The sequence below is a fragment of the Hemitrygon akajei genome, chromosome 26 (assembly GCF_048418815.1).
Source record: "Hemitrygon akajei chromosome 26, sHemAka1.3, whole genome shotgun sequence".
Lineage (NCBI taxonomy): Eukaryota > Metazoa > Chordata > Chondrichthyes > Myliobatiformes > Dasyatidae > Hemitrygon > Hemitrygon akajei.
The window spans coordinates 62,221,364-62,240,881 of record NC_133149.1 but is presented as its reverse complement, the minus strand read 5'-3'; the positions used below and the strand labels follow the sequence as shown (position 1 = coordinate 62,240,881).

Below are 19,518 nucleotides of genomic sequence, written 5' to 3'. Positions count from 1 at the left end.
GGGTCTATCGTTCATTGACAGTGGCGTCACGGGTAGATCGGGTCATAAAGAAAGCTTTTGCCATTCATACGTCAATGTATGGAATGCAGCGGGCGGGACGTCCTGTTGAAGTTGTATGAGACATCGGTGAAGCCTAATTTGGTGCATCGCGCGCAGTTGTGGTCACCGACCTGCAGAAGAACATGTAAACAAGGTTAAACGACTACAGAGAAAAAAAAAAGTTACAAGGAAGTCGCTGGCTCGGGAGAACCTGAGTTGTTAGGAAAGATGAAATAGTTTAGGGCTGTATTCTTTGGAATCTGGAAGATTAAAAGGCGTTTTGATGAAGGTAGAGCAGTGCACGTAGCGTATACTGATCTCAGTAAGGCATTTGAGGTTCCCCATGCGGGGCTCATTCAGAAAGCACGGAGGCATGGGATCCAAGGAGACCTCGTTGTGTGGATCCGGAACTGGCTTGCCCACAGAAGGCAAAGGTCAGCTGTAGATGGTTCGCATTCTGCACGGTGGTCGGTGACCACTGGTGTCCCGCAGGGCTCCGTTCTGGGACCCGTCCCCCTCCTGATTTTCCTAAGTGATCTGGACGAAGAAGTAGAAGGGTGGGTTTAGTAAGTTTGCTGACGACACTCAGGTTGGGGGTGTCGTGGCTAGTGCGGAGGGCTGTCAGAGGCCACAGCAAAACATCGACGGGCTGCAGAGCCGGGCTGAGAAGCGGCAGGTGGAGTTCAACCCGGATTAAGCGCGAAGTGGTTCATTTTGCCAGATCAAATCTGAAGACACATCATAGTGCCTCTTGGCAGTGTGAAGGATCAGAGAGATCTTGGGGGTCCATGTCCACGGGACGCTCAAATCACTTTCCACATTGACAGTGTTAAGGAGGCGTATGGTGTGTCGTCAACCGTGGGGATGAGTTCAAGAGCCATGGGGCAATGTTACAGCTATAGGAGACGTTGGTCAGACTCCATTTGGGTTCATTTCTGGTGATCTCACTGCAGGAAGGATGTGGATAACATAGAGAGAGTGCAGAGTAATTCACTGGGATGTTGAAGAGCGTGCCTTCTGAGAATAGGGTTGAGTGAACTCGGCCTTTGCTCCTCGGAGCGACAGAGGATGAGAGGTGACCTGATAGAGGTGTACAAGACGATGAGAGGCAACAACCATGTGGATAGCCAGAGGCTTTTTTTTTGGGCCAAGACTGAAATGGCAAACACGAGGGGGCATAGTTTTAAGGTGCTTGGAAGTCGGTACAGAGGGGATGTCAGGGGTGAGTTTCTCACACAGAGTGGTGGGCGCGAGGAATGCACCGCTGGCCATGTGCTGTCGATTTCTATGTTTTATGTTAGAGGTATAGAAAATCATGAGGGGCAAAGGTAGGGTAAATACAAACAGGCCTTTTTCACTGAGGTTTGGTCGTGCTCTATCTATGTTATCCGTGGAAGGTGAGAAGTTTAAGATGAAGGTGAGAAGTTTAAGATGAACGTGACAGGAAACATCTTCACTCTGAGTGTTGTTAAGAGTGTGGAATCTGCTGCTAATGCAAGTGGTGCATGCGAGTTTGATTTCAACGTTTAAAGAGATACTTGGACAGATAAACCGATTTCAGGGGTATGGAGGGCTATACAGTGCAGGTCGATGTGAGTAGGCAGTGCAAGTGGTTTCGTCATGGACTCCTCCATTTCCCGCACCGGCCCTCACCCCATCCTTCCGTCACCACAACAGGGACCGTGTTCCTCTTGTCCTCAACTACCACTCCACCAGCCTCCGGATCCAGCATATTATCCTCCACAACTTCCACCACTTTCAACAGGACCCCACCACTAAGCACACCTTTCCCTCTCTACCCCTCTCTGCTTTTTGCAGGGATCGTTCCCTCCGCGACTGCCTGGTCCACACGTCCCTCCCCATAGATCTCACACCTGGTACTTATCCCTGCAAGCGTAAGTGCTACACCTGTCCCTACACCTCCTCTCTTAACACCATTCAGGGCCCCAAACAGGCCTTCCAGGTGAGGCAACACTTCCCTTGTGAGTCTGTTGGGGTCATCTATTGCATCCGGTGCTCCCAGTGCGTCCTCCTCTACATCGGCGAGACCCGACGCAGATTGGGGGACCACTTCGTCGAGCACCTCCATTCCGTCCGCCACAACAGACAGGATTTCCCAGTTGCCACCCACTTCAACTCTATGCTTCACATTCCCATTCGGATATGTCCATACATGGCCTCCTCTACTGCCATGATAAGGCCAAACTCAGGTTGGAGGAACAACACCTCATCTACCATCTGGGTACTCTCCAGCCCCTTGGTATGAACATCGAATTCTCCAACTTCCGGTAATTCCCTCCCTCTCCCTTCCACCATCCCACTTTCACTCTGCCTCCTCTTCCAGCTGCCTATCACCTCTCTCACGATTCTGCCTTCTACTACCCATAGTGCTTTCCCCTTTCATTCCTTCTTCACCTCTCCGGCCTATCCGCTCCCCCACCCCTTGATCTTTCCTCTGATTGGTTTTTCACCTGGCACCTTCCACCCTCCCCCCCCACCTTCTTTATAGGGCCCCCGCCCCTCCTTCTTCAGTCCTGACGAAGGGTCTCGGCCCGAAACGTTGACTGCTCCTTTCAACGGATGCTGCCCGACCTGCTGAGTTCATCCAGCTTGTTTGTACGTGTTGATTCGACCACAGCATCCTCAGTGTACTTTGTGTTTACTATTCGTCATGGACTAGATCAGCCGCAGGTCCCGTTTGTCTGCTGTCAGCCTCTATGGAGCTGGGAGCTCTGATGAAATGTCGGAGCAGACTCGATGGGCCAATAGCCTGATTCTGCTCCTCTGTCTTATGAGACATTTTGCTCATCCGAAATCTTAATGAGATAAATTTTAGTCTCTGTGCTGAGTTCTTACACTGTTACAGCGAGGTTCAACCCAAGTTGGGGGGTGGGGGGGTTGGGGAGAAGTGATCTTTTAACTGGACACTGTTCAGGCATCTTTACTGACCATCCAATTCCTTGACAAACTTCTTGCCTGTGTAAAATGGGACATTTTGCCCGTCCTCAGACTGTAACTAGGCTCAGTTTGATTCCTTCCACTAGTATTATGTTCCCTCTCAAGTTAATTTAATGTGCTGTGAAGTTTTCAGGCTGTACAATATTTCCTTCTCCGGCCAAGAGAGGGAACATTGGTATTACTTCAAGTTCTGATACTCTCCCACAGCGCTCCAAAGAACAAGTGGTATCACACGGGTAATCCTGGAGACTCTCCAAAGGCTGAGCCTCCACCCCCAGCTGATCGACACAGTGAACTGACTCATCGATAGCAATGCCAAGGAATACGAAGGGGAGGGCAGTAGTCTTTCTCATTCGAACGTGGCATGTTTATGATGTGAAATCTGCAGGTCACCGGGTACCCAGGAAATCATTACGTACCCTGACAGAATGGTACAAGACATGTTCTCACGGGGAGAAAGATCAAGAACAAGGAGAGGTAGAGCAAAGCTGATGGAAGGATTTTGTTCTTTTCTCTCCCCCCCTCACCCCACCCCCAATGTAGCACTATCGGCATTTTAATTGACTGCAGGGAAGTTTCTTCATGCAAGATTAACTCAGAACTATATTTTTGTTCCCTGATCGTAATCCTTAGATTTAGATAGTTGGAGCTCAGCAGCTGTATCTGTTCTGATTCCCTCTGCCTGCGCTTCCAAACACACCCTTAAGGACTGGCAGAAAATTGGTGGTGATATCATCAATGGCTATCTCTTTACCCAGAAAGCCGCACAAACGGGAAACGACCCTATCCGCCATCGTTTCAGCGTTGCGCATACATCACAGGATTGACGCCAGCACATTCCCTCATTGGCAGAAAGCTCCCCGGGGTCGGGTTACGGATTGTGGGTCTGAGAGAGAGAGGGAAAGGGACTGTGACTGTCCCGGGGTGCGGAGCGACGGAGCACAGTCAGTTTCCTTCAGTCGCGGTTCGGACACATGCACACACAAGCACTATAAACATACTGACAGAGACGGATCCTAACACACTCACCCAGACACAAAGACACTCCTACACACACACACAGACAAAATACATGGACAGCCAACCCACACAAACAGAAACAAAACACATACACAGACAAGATCGCCCACACACATACGGAGACACGAACAGGCACACCCATTCAGATCCGGACACACACTCACAGGGTTATACACACAGACACACCTGTGCACACACAACCAGTCACAAACACACACACGTCCACCCACACACATACACTTAGATATACACAGGAACACGCGAATACATAGACCCAGACACAGAGGCACACACATTCACAAACAGACACATGAAAACACTCACGCACACACCAGCAGATACGGACAGACAAAACTGACACACATATTGATACACACACACACGGAGCTACACAGGGACGTGCAAATCCCAAATACACATATACACACAAAACACACACATGCTCACACATATAATTGACACACACTAACAGTGTCTCCCTCTCTCTCTTTCTCACACACACACGGCGACGTACAAATCCCAAATACACATATAAACACAAAACACACACACACTCACACATATAATTGACACACACTAACAGTGTGTGTGTGTGTGTCTCTCTCTCACACACACACACACGGTGACGTACAAATCCCAAATACACATATAAACACAAAACACACACACACTCACACATATAATTGACACACACTAACAGTGTGTTTCCCTCCCCCCCTCGCTCTCACACACACACGGAGAGGTACAAATCCCAAATACACACACACACACACATATGTAATTGACACACACTAAGTGTGTCTCCCTCTCTCTCTCTCTCTCTCTCTCGCTCTCTCACACACACGGCATTCTTATCCACCTCTCCAAATCTCCGCCATATTCTTTGACACGTACGGGGTGACACGGGGTGACGATTAATACATACACCCCCCCCCCCCCCAAACGAGACTGCTGAGTCTGATGGCTACATTAGGGTAAGGGCGGGGTCCTGGACGAGCAACCAATTGTTCGGACCGTCTCTGGAGGGTCTCGAAGATTCTGAGAGTGCTTTTTCATCATCACAGACAGACAATTCTCTCGGAGACTCTCTCGGTACGGTTCCCACCCCCACACCCCCAAAATAAATGAGATCAAAAGCTCATACACTGGAAGAGAAAAGCTAACAGCAGGTGATTCCATACAATTCCACCTGCTGCAGTGACATAATTAATTTCAATGTTGCGTCTGACAAATGGTTCTGTTAAGGTACTTAATTCCTATATTTATCGGAAGTCTGGGAGACCGACAGACTATCTGATAAACACAGCTACAGCGAGCTACAGCTCCTGGGAGAACATACCGAGGACCTGGAGCTTCAGCTGATGACCTCTGAGCACACGGGGAAATGAGGAGGTGGTAGACGGGGGGCTACAGGGATGTAGTCACCTTTCGATTGCAGGCGACAGCTAAGTGGGTGACTTGTCAGGTGTACGCAAAGCCAGCGCAGAGAACACCTGTGGCCGTTCCCTTCAATAACAAGAGTACAATTTTTGATACTACTGAGGGGACGGCCTACCGGGAGGAGCCTCGGTGGCTGGATCGGAGGACTGCGGTGTTGATCAGAGGTTCCTCCAGCAGAGGAACAGAAACGAGGTTCTGTGAGCGAGATGGAGACGCCTGGTTGGTACGTTGCCTCCCTGTGACAGGGTCAGGGATGTCTCGGATCGGGCTCCACGGCGTTCTCGAGGGGCGAGGGTGAGCGGCCAGAAGTCTTGGTACAATATTGGCACCAGTGACAGAGGTAGTCAAGGCCAAGGGATCCTTTAGAGATATTTTAGAGAGCTGGGTACAAAGCTGAAAAACAGGACCTCGCGGGTACTGTTCTCTGAGTTGCTGCCTTGTCCGCCTGTGCCATTGAGGGTAAGAATAGGATGACTTGAATGCTCGGCTGAGGAACTGGAGCGGGGGGAGGGGGGGTTAAGATTTATGGATCATTGGGATCCCTTCTGGGGAAAGGTAGGACCTGTACAAAAGGGATGGGTTACACCTGAACCGGAAAGGGGTCCAATATCTTTGCCAGCAAGTAGTCTGGAGTTGTTCCGGTGGCTTCAGACTAATTTGGCGGGGGTGGGAACTGGAGTGAAAGTGTTGAGAACGAGGTAGTTGGTCTACATACAGCGGCAATCTGCAGTGAGACTCCTAGCAAGGAGAAGCTGATGATGAGGCAAAAGAGCGGCCCATTCTCCAGCCCACTCGGGGACTGGCTAGTCTGGGTTCGTTGTTGTGCGGTTAACCAGAATTGGTTTGAGAGCTTAAGGTACAAGAGACCTTCGGGACAGCTGATCATAATATGATCGGATTCAGGCTGAAAGTTGAAGAGAAGCTAAAGTCTGATGTATCACTATTACAGTGGAGTAAAGGGAATTACAGGGGCAAGAGAGAGAGTTGGCCAGGATTGATTGGAAAATAGCACTGGCAGGGATGACGGCAGAGCAGCAATGGCTGGAATTTCTGGAAGCAACTTGGAAGGTGCAGGATACATAGAGTCATAGAAAGGTGCAGCAGGGAAACAGGCCCTTCAGCCCATCTAGTCTGTGCTGATACCATTTAAACTGCTCAATCCCATCAGCATGCACCATCCCAAAGAGGAACAACATTCTAAGTGCAAGATGACACAACTGTGGCTAACAAGAGAGGTCAACGTCAAGGTAAAAGCCAAAGAGAGGGCGTGCAATAGAGCAGAAACAAAACTCACGGGAATTTATAGGATCGGGAAGCTTTCACAATGAACAGAATGCAACTGCAGTGTCATGATGGAATATGAAAGCGAGTTAGCCAAAAGGATACCAGAAGTTTCTTCAGATACATAAAACAGAGGTGAGAGTGAATATCAGACCGCTGGAGAAATAGCAATGGGGGGGACAAGGAAATAAGGAAGTATGAGAAGTTACCAAAACTAGAGAGAAGGTTCTTTGAAAGTTGAAAGGTCTGAACACAACCAGAGTTCTGAATGTGGTGACTGAGTAATGATCTTTCAAGAATTCACTAGACTCTGGAATGGTTCTGGAAGACTGGAAAATGGCAAGTGTCACTCCACTCTTCAGGAAAGCAGAGGGACGGATCAAAGGAGACTCTAGGCCAGCTGGTCTGAGCTAAGCGGTTGGGAAGATGTTGGAGTCGATCATTAAGGACGAGGTCTCGGGGTTCCTGGAGGCACACGATAACATAGACTGCAGTTAGCGTGGCTTCCTAGAGAGAAAATCTTGCCTGACATTACCAGTTGGAATTCTTTGAAGAAATAACAAGCAGGTTAGACAAAGGAGAATTGGTTGATTCTCCTTTCAACATTCAACATAGGTTGACGCTGTGTACTTGGATTTTCAGAAGGCATCTCACAAGGTGCCGCACACGAGGCTGCTTAGCAAGCCGATGGTATTACAACAAAGATTCTAGTGTAAAAAAAGCAGTGGCCGATTGGCAGGAGGCAAAGAGTGGGAATGAAGGGGGCCTTTTTCCGAACGGCTGCCGGTAACTAGTGGTTTTCCACAGGAGTTGGTGTTCAGACCGAGTCTGCTTACGCCGCATCTGGATGCCGGAAACCTGGTTGCTTTGTTGAAAAGTTTGCAGACGGTATGAAGATAGGTGGAGGACGAAGATAGTTCTGAGGAAGCAGAGAGGCTACAGAAGGACTTCGCCAGGTTAGGAGAATGGAGAGAAGAATGGCAAATGAAACACAGCGATGGGACGTGTACGGCCATGCACTGTGGTAGAACAAATGAAAGGGTCAACTATTTTCTAACTGGAGAGAAAATACGAACAAAAAAAAACTGAGATCCAAAGGGGACTTGGGAGTTCTTGAGCGGGATTCCATAAAGGTTAATTTGCAGGTGGGGCCTGTGGAAGGGAAAAGGCAAATGCAGTGTTAGCATTCATTACAACAGGACGAGAATGTCAAAACAAGGATGTAATGTTGTGACTTAGCAAGATGTGCGCAGCTTTGAGACACCTGCAGTATTTTAGAAAGGATGTGCTGAAACTGGAAATGGTTCAAAGGACGTTGATACCGAAAATAACTCTAGTATTAGATGGCTTGTCATACAAAGAGCACTGGATGTCTCTGGGCTTTAATTTACTGGAATTCAGAAGAATGATGGGCGACTTAATTGAAACCTATCGAATATTGATAACCCTTGACGTTATTCCTACCACGGGAGTGTTTCAGACCAGAGGATACAGCCTCAAAATTGCGGGCATCCTTCTAGAATGGAGATGAGGAGGGACTTGTTTACGGAATGGAGATGAGGAGGGATTTCTTCAGCCAGAGAGTGGTGAACCTCTGGGATTTGTTTCCACAGGCAACTGTGGAGGCCGTCTTTACGTATATTTAAGTTGGTTGGGGAAAGGAGACAGGAGATTGGGGCTGAGAGGGAAAAATGGATCAGCCGTGATGAAATGGTGGAGCAGACTCGATGGGCCCAATGGTCTAAATTTTATGGTCTTACAAGGGGCCCAATGTTGCTCGCAATACTTCAAGTAAGGACTTAATAGTGTTCAACATTACATCCCTGCTTTTATATTCTAGTCCACTTGAAACGAATGCTAACATTGCATTCGCCTTCCTCACCAGTGACTCAAACTGCAGTGAACCTTTCGGAAAATCCTGCGCAAGGACTCCCAAGTCCCTCCCTGCCTCCGTTTTACTGTACTCTCTCTCTCTCTCCATTTAGAAAACAGTCAACCCTTCCCACTTTTACGGACAACACATTTCAAAGTTCAAGTTCAAACTAAATTTACTATCAAACACTATCATACGCTGTCTAACGATCCATTTTCCCGTCGGCACGGCAACAATGCTCAGCCCCCCCCCCCCCCCCCAGCTTGCGGTCGGAAATGGGGTCAATTCCAGACACAGGGAGGCAGGGGTCTTGGACATCATGATGGAGCCCTACCTCCATCTTCTCCCCAACTTGCCCAACCCCGACCCCTCAATCCTCTTCTTGCTTCCTCCCTCCTTCTTCCCCTCCCTCGCAGCCTCCTCACCTTTTCCTCTGCCGCCCTCCATTTCCCCCTACCCCCCCCCCAAAAGCCGTATGCATTTGTATATGCCCATCACTGGTGCCCGCTCTCCCTCAATGCACACACACTCCTGCACACCACAACCCTCACAGGCTCTAATGATCCAAACGTCTTACGCTCTCCCTCCCACACCAACTCCCTAGCCGCCCAGTCAGCTGCGCGATCTTGCCATTTCTGGCGTGTGGCACGGGTGGCAAAATCCTGAGACGACAACCCTGGACGTGCTGCCGTTTTTAACTTCGTGCCTCACTCCCAGAACTCCCTTTGCAGAACCTCACGACGACTACGGATGCTGAGGAGTCAATCCGAGATGTCCCAGACCCTGGCACTGGGAAGCTCATTCTCACCCACAGAACAGTTCCTCCAATTAATGAATCACCCATCGCCGCAGTTGGCCTCTCCTCCCCCTTTCCCTTCTAAGCCACACTCGGTGCCAGAGACCCAGCTGCTGCGAGTCATCCAGACCGATATATCAGTTGTTGAGGGGGATGGCCACAGGGCTGTTCGGCACTGGTTTCTTACCCCCTTTCCCCTACCTGTCTGTCCCCCAGTTTCCTGTGTCCTGCGCCCTGGGTGCCGACTAACTCTCTATACGTCCTCTCCGTCACCCCCTTAGCCTCCCGAATGATCCGGAACTCATCGGGTTCCAGCTTCAACACCTTACCCCGCGTAACGCTCAGCTACATCAGCTCGTATGCATCCATAAGACAAAGGAGCAGAAGCCGGCCATTCGGCCCATCGAGTCTGCCCCGTCATTTCACCATGAGCTGATCCATTCTCCCCTTTAGTCCCATGCCCCCACCTTCTCACCATAAACTTTGATGCCCTGACTGCTCAGATACCCGTCAACCTCTGCCTTAAACACACCCAATGACCCGGCCTCCACTGCCGCCCGCGGCAACAAACTCCACAGATTCACCGCCCTCTGGCTGAGAAAATTTCTTCGCATCTCCGTTCTGAATGGGCGCCCTGCAATCCTCAAGCCATGCTCTCTCGTACCAGACACCCCCACCATGGGAAACAACTTTGCCACGTCCACTCTGTCCGTGCCTTTCAACATTCGAAATGTTTCTGAGGTTCCCCCCCTCATCCTTCTAATCCAGGGCATCTAGGGGAGACCCCGCCCCCCCCCCCATGCAACCTTGTCTCACGGTCGCATCGGTCGCTGCGCGATGCCACCCGATACGGCCTCAAACATCATTCATCAGCCAGCACACAATGTACATTTTACAAATTAGACTTTATAAATCTTACTTGGACTATGAGATTAATAAAGATACAATACAAAAAGGAATGAATGGAAACAAAGAAAGGCGCCCGACTTATCACAGTTCAGTTTCTCCGTGCACACACAGTTAGAGCTCGGGATCTCCCTTCTTCCCCTGCGATCTGCTCCAACCCCACAACTCATAGCTCGGGACCACCCGCACTGATCGACCAGGCCACTCCCAGCACGTCTGTCTTCCTCTCGATCTCCCCTCCAACTCCCCAAAAGCCTGCGCAACACCGGCTTACAGCCCCACAAGAAAGAATAACGTCAAATCCCAACTGGTTGACAAATGAATACAATTCTCGTGATCAGTGATTATAACTGGAACGAGCTGCGAGAGAGAAGCACTCTCTCACCAGTTACCATAACAAAGAAGCATTTGTACTTTTAACATAACAAAGAAGCCTTTTTGATTAACATAAAGAAGATACCCCTTACACGCGACTGTTAGAAGCTGCAGCTGAATGCATTTCTCAAAAGAGATCTCTCCCTGCCCTCCCACATCTGCAAGAGGGACATTCCATTATCCTGCCTGGCATCTCCACTGTTCGAAATGTAAAGAAAGGAGAAGACATACTCTACCCACAGCTTACTTTTGCCTTCTCTGGTTGAAGCCGCTCGTCCCTGAAGCCCCAAAATCCCCACTCCGACTCTGTCCGCTCTGACGGCGGGCCGCTCCACTCGCCCTGCCTCACTTTCCTTCGCTCCTGCTAATCAATCCCGAATATGGTGATTGGCGGCTGCTGAAAACTCCCAATGAAATGCCCAGCGTCGTCGCCCTTAATACTCGATCAGAAAACTTGAGCTTCGGATCTCTCCAATAGGCCTCTGGTCAGAGCTCCGTAGAGCGCCACGAGATTGGGTGATTGAGTGAATATCTTCCCACGTTCAGAGTGGGAGAACGGCCTTCTCCAATATGGTCATAGTGCATCACAGGATTGGATGACTGAGTGTATCTCTTCCCACACTGAGAGCAAGGGCACGGCCTTCTCCAGTGTGCACCCGCCGGTGTCTCTGTAATGTGGCTGACCGAGTAAATCCCTTCCCACAGTCTGAGCAGATGAAGGGTTTCTCCCCGGTGTGCACTCGCTGATGTTTCAGTAATTCAGATGAATGAGTGAACCCTTTCCCACATTCAGAGCAGGTGAATGGCCTCTCCCCAGTGTGAACCCACCGGTGTCTTTGTAATGAGGATGAGTGAGTGAATTCCTTCCCACAGTCTGAGCAGGAGAATGGCCTCTCCCCAGTGTGAAGTCGACGATGTACCGTCAGTTGAGAGGACTGAGTGAATCGCTTCCCACAGTCTGAGCAGGTGAACGGCCTCTCCCCAGAGTGAACTCGCTGATGTGTGTATAGATGAGCTAACCGAATGAATCCCTTCCCACAGTCTGAGCAGGTGAACGGCCTCTCTCCAGTGTGAACCCGCTGATGTGCCTTCAGTTGAGATAACCAGATGAATCCCTTCCCGCAGTCTGAGCAGATGAACGGTTTCTCCCCGGTGTGAACTCGCCGATGTACCTTCAGTTGAGATGACCGAGGGAATCCCTTCCCGCAGTCTGGGCAGCTGAACGGTTTCTCCCCGGTGTGAACTCGCCGATGTACCTTCAGTTGAGATGACCGAGCGAACTCCTTCCCACAGTCTGAGCAGGTGAATGGTTTCTCTCCATTGTGAATTCGCTGATGGTCCTTCAGCTGAACAGCCTGAATGAATCCCTTCCCACATTCAGAACAGGTGAACAGTTTCTCCCCAGTGTGAACTAACTGGTGTCTCTGTAGCTTGGATGACTGAGAGAATCCCTTCCCACATTCAGAACAGGTGAACAGTTTCTCCCCGGTGTGAACTAGCTTGTGTTTCAGTAACCTGGATGACCGAGTGAATCCCTTCCCACATTCAGAACAGGTGAACGGCCTCTCCCCTGTGTGAACTCGCTGATGTGAGTGTAGTTGAGATGACCGAATGAATCGCTTCCCACAGTCCGAGCAGGTGAACGGCCTCTCCCCAGTGTGAACTCGCTGATGTGCCTTCAGTTGAGATGACCAGATGAATCCCTTCCCGCAGTCTGAGCAGATGAATGGTTTCTCCCCGGTGTGAATTCTCAGATGTACCTTCAGTTGAGATGATCGCGTGAATCCCTTCCCACAGTCTGAGCAGGTGAAGGGTTTCTCTTCATTGTGAATTCGCTGATGGTCCTTCAGCAGAACAGCCTGAATGAATCCCTTCCCACATTCAGAGCATGTGAATGGCCTCTCCCCGGTGTGAGTTTGGTAATGTTTTACAAGGGTGGACGACTGTGCGAATCCTTTCCCACATTCAGAACAGTTGAACGGTTTTTCCCCAGTGTGAACTAAGTGGTGCTTCAGTAACGAGGATGAGTCAGTGAATCCCTTCCCACATTCACGGCAGGTGAACGGCCTCTCCCCAGTGTGAACTCGCTGATGGGCATATAGATGATATGACCGAGTGAATCCCTTCCCACAGTCCGAGCAGGTGAACGGCCTCTCCCCAGTGTGAACTCGCTGATGTGCGTTCAGTTCAGCAGACCAAATGAATCCCTTCCCACAGTCAGAGCAGATGAATGGCCTCTCTCCAGTGTGAACTAACTGGTGTCTCAGTAGGTGAGATGACCGAGTGAATCCTTTCCCACAGTCTGAGCAAATGAACGGTTTCTCCCCAGAGTGAACTCGCTGATGTACTTTCAAGTAAGATGACGATGTGAATTCCTTCCCACAGTCTGAGCAGGTAGACGGCATCTTCTCTGTGAACTCACTGATGTTCGTTCAGTTGAGATGACGCAGTGAATCCCCTCCTACATTCAGGGCAGGTGAGCATCCGCTCTCCAGTGTGAACCCGCTGATATTCCTACAGTTGAAATGACCAAATAAATCTCTTCCCAGTCTGAGCAGGTCAATGTCCTCTCACTGGTGAATTTTCAGAGATGTCTTTAGCATCGATGACAGAATTAATTGCTTCCCACTGTCAGAACAGGTGGAGCATCTCACTGTGATGTGAACTTGCTGATGTATCTTCAGGCTGGATGACTGAGTAGTTCCCCTCCCTCACACAGAGTAGGTGAATGGTATCTCCCCACGGTGAACTCACTGGCGTGTCTGTGGGTAGGCTGTGAGTGAATCCCTTCCCACATTGAGAGAAGGAGAATGATATCTCACTGCGATCAATTCTCTGGCAATTCAGAAAGTCAGACGTCAGAATCCCTTGCACAATCAATGCAGTTGAAGAACTGATCTTCAGTGAACAAATGCTGGTGTGTTCTCAGCACCCCGGTTCCAGTGGATTTCAATGAGTTACAACAGAAAACTTCATTTCAGACACAAAACACATTTCCAGCTGGGTTGAGATAATTCTTCATCTTCAAGGATTGATAACAGATGTGTTGGTGTTGCAAAGAAAATATTTGGTCACTCCTTAAATATCCGGACAGAGACAGTAAAACTGATGTGTTGTTGTGCTAGAGATTCCTGTGCACAAGTGTTCTGCCATTTCAAATCTGTAAAAATGTTTGGAAAAGACATCAATGGGTGAAGGACAGTATTTCAGGTGCAATTTTAGTCTGTCATGGGCTCTGACAATGTTACAAAGTTTGTCTCAAGCTGAAGGGCCTGTAAATGTACTGTAGATTTCTAGGTTTCTATATTTATGTATAAAATCCTCATCTTCTAACTGGGCTTTAGTTACAACCCACTTGGAGTACTGTGTTCAGTTCTGGTCCCCTCAATACAGGAAGGACGTGGATACTATAGACAGAGGGCAGAGGAGATTTACAGATATAAGGCCTTAGTTAGACCTCACTTTTGGTACTGTGTTCAATTCTGGTCCGCTCAATACAGGAAGGACGTGGATACTATAGACAGAGGGCAGAGGAGATTTACAGATATTATGCCTTAGTTAGACCTCACTTTTGGTACTGTGTTCAGTTCTGGTCCCCTCAATACAGGAAGGACGTGGATACTATAGACAGAGGGCAGAGGAGATTCACAGATATAAGGTCTTAGTTAGACCTCACTTTTGGTACTCTGTTCAGTTCTGGTCCCTCAATACAGGAAGGATGTGGATACTACAGACAGAGGGCAGAGGAGATTTACAGATATAAGGCCTTAGTTAGACCTCACTTTTGGTACTGTGTTCAGTTCTGGTCCCCTCAATACAGGAAGGACGTGGATACTATAGACAGAGGGCAGAGGAGATTCACAGATATAAGGCCTTAGTTAGAACTCACTTTTGGTACTGTGTTCAGTTCTGGTCCCCTCAATACAGGAAGGACGTGGATAATATAGACAGAGGGCAGAGGAGATTTACAGATATAAGGACTTAGTTGGACCTCACTTTTGGTACTGTGTTCAGTTCTGGTCCCCTCAATACTGGAAGGACGTGGATACTATAGACAGAGGGCAGAGTAGATTTACAGATATAAGGCCTTAATTAGACCTCACATTCGGTACTGTGTTCAGTTCTGGTCCCCTCAATACAGGAAGGACGTGGATACTATAGACAGAGGGCAGAGGAGATATACAGATATAAGGCCTTAGTAAGACCTCATTTTTGGTACTGTGTTCAGTTCTGGTCCCCTCAATACTGGAAGGACGTGGATACTATAGACAGAGGGCAGAGGAGATTTACAGATATAAGGACTTAGTTGGACCTCACTTTTGGTACTGTGTTCAGTTCTGGTCCCCTCAATACAGGAAGGACGTGGATACTATAGACAGAGGATAGAGGAGATTTACAGATATAAGGACTTAGTGAGACCTCACTTTTGGTACTGTGTTCAGTTCTGGTCCGCTCAATACAGGATGGACATGGATACTATAGACAGACGGCAGAGGAGATTTACAGATATAAGGCCTTAATTAGACCTCACATTCGGTACTGTGTTCAGTTCTGGTCCCCTCAATACAGGAAGGACGTGGATACTATAGACAGAGGGCAGAGGAGATATACAGATATAAGGCCTTAGTAAGACCTCATTTTTGGTACTGTGTTCAGTTCTGGTCCCCTCAATACTGGAAGGACGTGGATACTATAGACAGAGGGCAGAGGAGATTTACAGATATAAGGACTTAGTTGGACCTCACTTTTGGTACTGTGTTCAGTTCTGGTCCCCTCAATACTGGAAGGACGTGGATACTATAGACAGAGGGCAGAGGAGATACACAGATATAAGGCCGTAGTTAGACCTCACTTTTGGTACTGGGTTCAGTACTCGTCACCTCAATACTGGAAGGACATGGATAATATAGACAGAGGGCAGAGGAGATTTACAGATATAAGGACTTAGTTGGACCTCACTTTTGGTACTGTGTTCAGTTCTGGTCCCCTCAATACAGGATGGACGTGGATACTATAGACAGAGGGCAGAGGAGATTTACAGATATAAGGCCTTAGTGAGACCTCACTTTTGGTACTGTGTTCAGTTCTGGTCCCCTAAATACAGGAAGGACGTGGATACTATAGACAGAGGATAGAGGAGATTTACAGATATAAGGACTTAGTGAGACCTCACTTTTGGTACTGTGTTCAGTTCTGGTCCGCTCAATACAGGATGGACATGGATACTATAGACAGACGGCAGAGGAGATTTACAGATATAAGGCCTTAATTAGACCTCACATTCGGTACTGTGTTCAGTTCTGGTCCCCTCAATACAGGAAGGACGTGGATACTATAGACAGAGGGCAGAGGAGATATACAGATATAAGGCCGTAGTTAGACCTCACTTTTGGTACTGGGTTCAGTTCTCGTCACCTCAATACTGGAAGGACATGGATACTATAGACAGAGGGCAGAGGAGATTTACAGATATAAGGACGTAGTTGGACCTCACTTTTGGTACTGTGTTCAGTTCTGGTCCCCTCAATACAGGAAGGACGTGGATACTATAGACAGAGGGCAGAGGAGATTTACAGATATAAGGACTTAGTGAGACCTCACTTTTGGTACTGTGTTCAGTTATGGTCCCCTCAATACTGGAAGGACGTGGATACTGCAGACAGAGGCCAGAGGAGATTTACAGATATAAGACCTTAGTTAGACCTCACTTTTGGTACTGTGTTCAGTTCTGGTCCCCTCAATACTGGAAGGATGTGGATACTATAGACAGAGGGCAGAGTAGATTTACAGATATAATGCCTTAGTTAGACCTCACTTTTGGTACTGTGTTCAGTTCTGGTCCCCTCAATACAGGATGGACATGGATACTATAGACAGAGGCCAGAGGAGATTTACAGATATAAGACCTTAGTTAGACCTGACTTTTTGTACTGTGTTCAGTTCTGGTCCCCTCTATATACGAAGGACGTGTATACTACAGACAGAGGGCAGAGAAGATTTACAGATATAAGGACTTAGTTAGACCTCACTTTTGGTACTGTGTTCAGTTCTGGTCCCCTCAATACAGGATGGACGTGGATAATATAGACAGAGGGCAGAGGGGATTTACAGATATAAGACCTTAGTTAGACCTCATTTTTGGTACTGTGTTCAGTTCTGGTCCCCTCAATACTGGAAGGACGTGGATACTATAGACAGAGGGCAGAGGAGATACACAGATATAAGGCCGTAGTTAGACCTCACTTTTGGTACTGGGTTCAGTTCTCGTCCCCTCAATACTGGAAGGAGGTGGATACTATAGACAGAGGGCAGAGGAGATTTACAGATATAAGGCCTTAGTAAGACCTCATTTTTGGTACTGTGTTCAGTTCTGGTCCCCTCAATACTGGAAGGACGTGGATACTATAGACAGAGGGCAGAGTAGATTTACAGATATAAGGCCTTAGTAAGACCTCATTTTTGGTACTGTGTTCAGTTCTGGTCCCCTCAATACTGGAAGGACGTGGATACTATAGACAGAGGGCAGAGGAGATACACAGATATAAGGCCGTAGTTAGACCTCACTTTTGGTACTGGGTTCAGTACTCGTCACCTCAATACTGGAAGGACATGGATAATATAGACCGAGGGCAGAGGAGATTTACAGATATAAGGACTTAGTTGGACCTCACTTTTGGTACTGTGTTCAGTTCTCGTCCCCTCAATACTGGAAGGAGGTGGATACTATAGACAGAGGGCAGAGGAGATTTACAGATATAAGGCCTTAGTAAGACCTCATTTTTGGTACTGTGTTCAGTTCTGGTCCCCTCAATACTGGAAGGACGTGGATACTATAGACAGAGGGCAGAGGAGATTAACAGATATAAGGCCTTAAAAAAACCTCATTTTTGGTACTGTGTTCAGTTCTGGTCCCCTCAATACTGGAAGGACGTGGATACTATAGACAGAGGGCAGAGGAGATTTACAGATATAAGGCCTTAGTAAGACCTCATTTTTGGTACTGTGTTCAGTTCTGGTCCCCTCAATACTGGAAGGACGTGGATACTATAGACAGAGGGCAGAGGAGATTTACAGATATAAGGACTTAGTTGGACCTCACTTTTGGTACTGTGTTCAGTTCTGGTCCCCTCAATACTGGAAGGACGTGGATACTATAGACAGAGGGCAGAGGAGATACACAGATATAAGGCCGTAGTTAGACCTCACTTTTGGTACTGGGTTCAGTACTCGTCACCTCAATACTGGAAGGACATGGATAATATAGACAGAGGGCAGAGGAGATTTACAGATATAAGGACTTAGTTGGACCTCACTTTTGGTACTGTGTTCAGTTCTGGTCCCCTCAATACAGGATGGACGTGGATACTATAGACAGAGGGCAGAGGAGATTTACAGATATAAGGCCTTAGTGAGACCTCACTTTTGGTACTGTGTTCAGTTCTGGTCCCCTAAATACAGGAAGGACGTGGATACTATAGACAGAGGATAGAGGAGATTTACAGATATAAGGACTTAGTGAGACCTCACTTTTGGTACTGTGTTCAGTTCTGGTCCGCTCAATACAGGATGGACATGGATACTATAGACAGACGGCAGAGGAGATTTACAGATATAAGGCCTTAATTAGACCTCACATTCGGTACTGTGTTCAGTTCTGGTCCCCTCAATACAGGAAGGACGTGGATACTATAGACAGAGGGCAGAGGAGATATACAGATATAAGGCCTTAGTAAGACCTCATTTTTGGTACTGTGTTCAGTTCTGGTCCCCTCAATACTGGAAGGACGTGGATACTATAGACAGAGGGCAGAGGAGATTTACAGATATAAGGACTTAGTTGGACCTCACTTTTGGTACTGTGTTCAGTTCTGGTCCCCTCAATACTGGAAGGACGTGGATACTATAGACAGAGGGCAGAGGAGATACACAGATATAAGGCCGTAGTTAGACCTCACTTTTGGTACTGGGTTCAGTACTCGTCACCTCAATACTGGAAGGACATGGATAATATAGACAGAGGGCAGAGGAGATTTACAGATATAAGGACTTAGTTGGACCTCACTTTTGGTACTGTGTTCAGTTCTGGTCCCCTCAATACAGGATGGACGTGGATACTATAGACAGAGGGCAGAGGAGATTTACAGATATAAGGCCTTAGTGAGACCTCACTTTTGGTACTGTGTTCAGTTCTGGTCCCCTAAATACAGGAAGGACGTGGATACTATAGACAGAGGATAGAGGAGATTTACAGATATAAGGACTTAGTGAGACCTCACTTTTGGTACTGTGTTCAGTTCTGGTCCGCTCAATACAGGATGGACATGGATACTATAGACAGACGGCAGAGGAGATTTACAGATATAAGGCCTTAATTAGACCTCACATTCGGTACTGTGTTCAGTTCTGGTCCCCTCAATACAGGAAGGACGTGGATACTATAGACAGAGGGCAGAGGAGATATACAGATATAAGGCCGTAGTTAGACCTCACTTTTGGTACTGGGTTCAGTTCTCGTCACCTCAATACTGGAAGGACATGGATACTATAGACAGAGGGCAGAGGAGATTTACAGATATAAGGACGTAGTTGGACCTCACTTTTGGTACTGTGTTCAGTTCTGGTCCCCTCAATACAGGAAGGACGTGGATACTATAGACAGAGGGCAGAGGAGATTTACAGATATAAGGACTTAGTGAGACCTCACTTTTGGTACTGTGTTCAGTTATGGTCCCCTCAATACTGGAAGGACGTGGATACTGCAGACAGAGGCCAGAGGAGATTTACAGATATAAGACCTTAGTTAGACCTCACTTTTGGTACTGTGTTCAGT

At 48.0% G+C, this 19,518-nt stretch overlaps 1 protein-coding gene across 1 annotated transcript in view; it reads right to left on the bottom strand.

Annotated features, from left to right (window-relative positions):
* Nucleotides 1-19,518, bottom strand: part of LOC140716981 (uncharacterized) — a 520,796-nt gene that overhangs the window by 22,137 nt on the left and 479,141 nt on the right. Inside the window, exon 2 of the mRNA XM_073030187.1 lies at nt 11,329-13,848. Coding sequence (XP_072886288.1) covers nt 11,329-13,093 — 1,765 coding nt within the window. The 5' untranslated portion in view covers nt 13,094-13,848. The remainder of the gene's footprint in view (nt 1-11,328; nt 13,849-19,518) is intronic.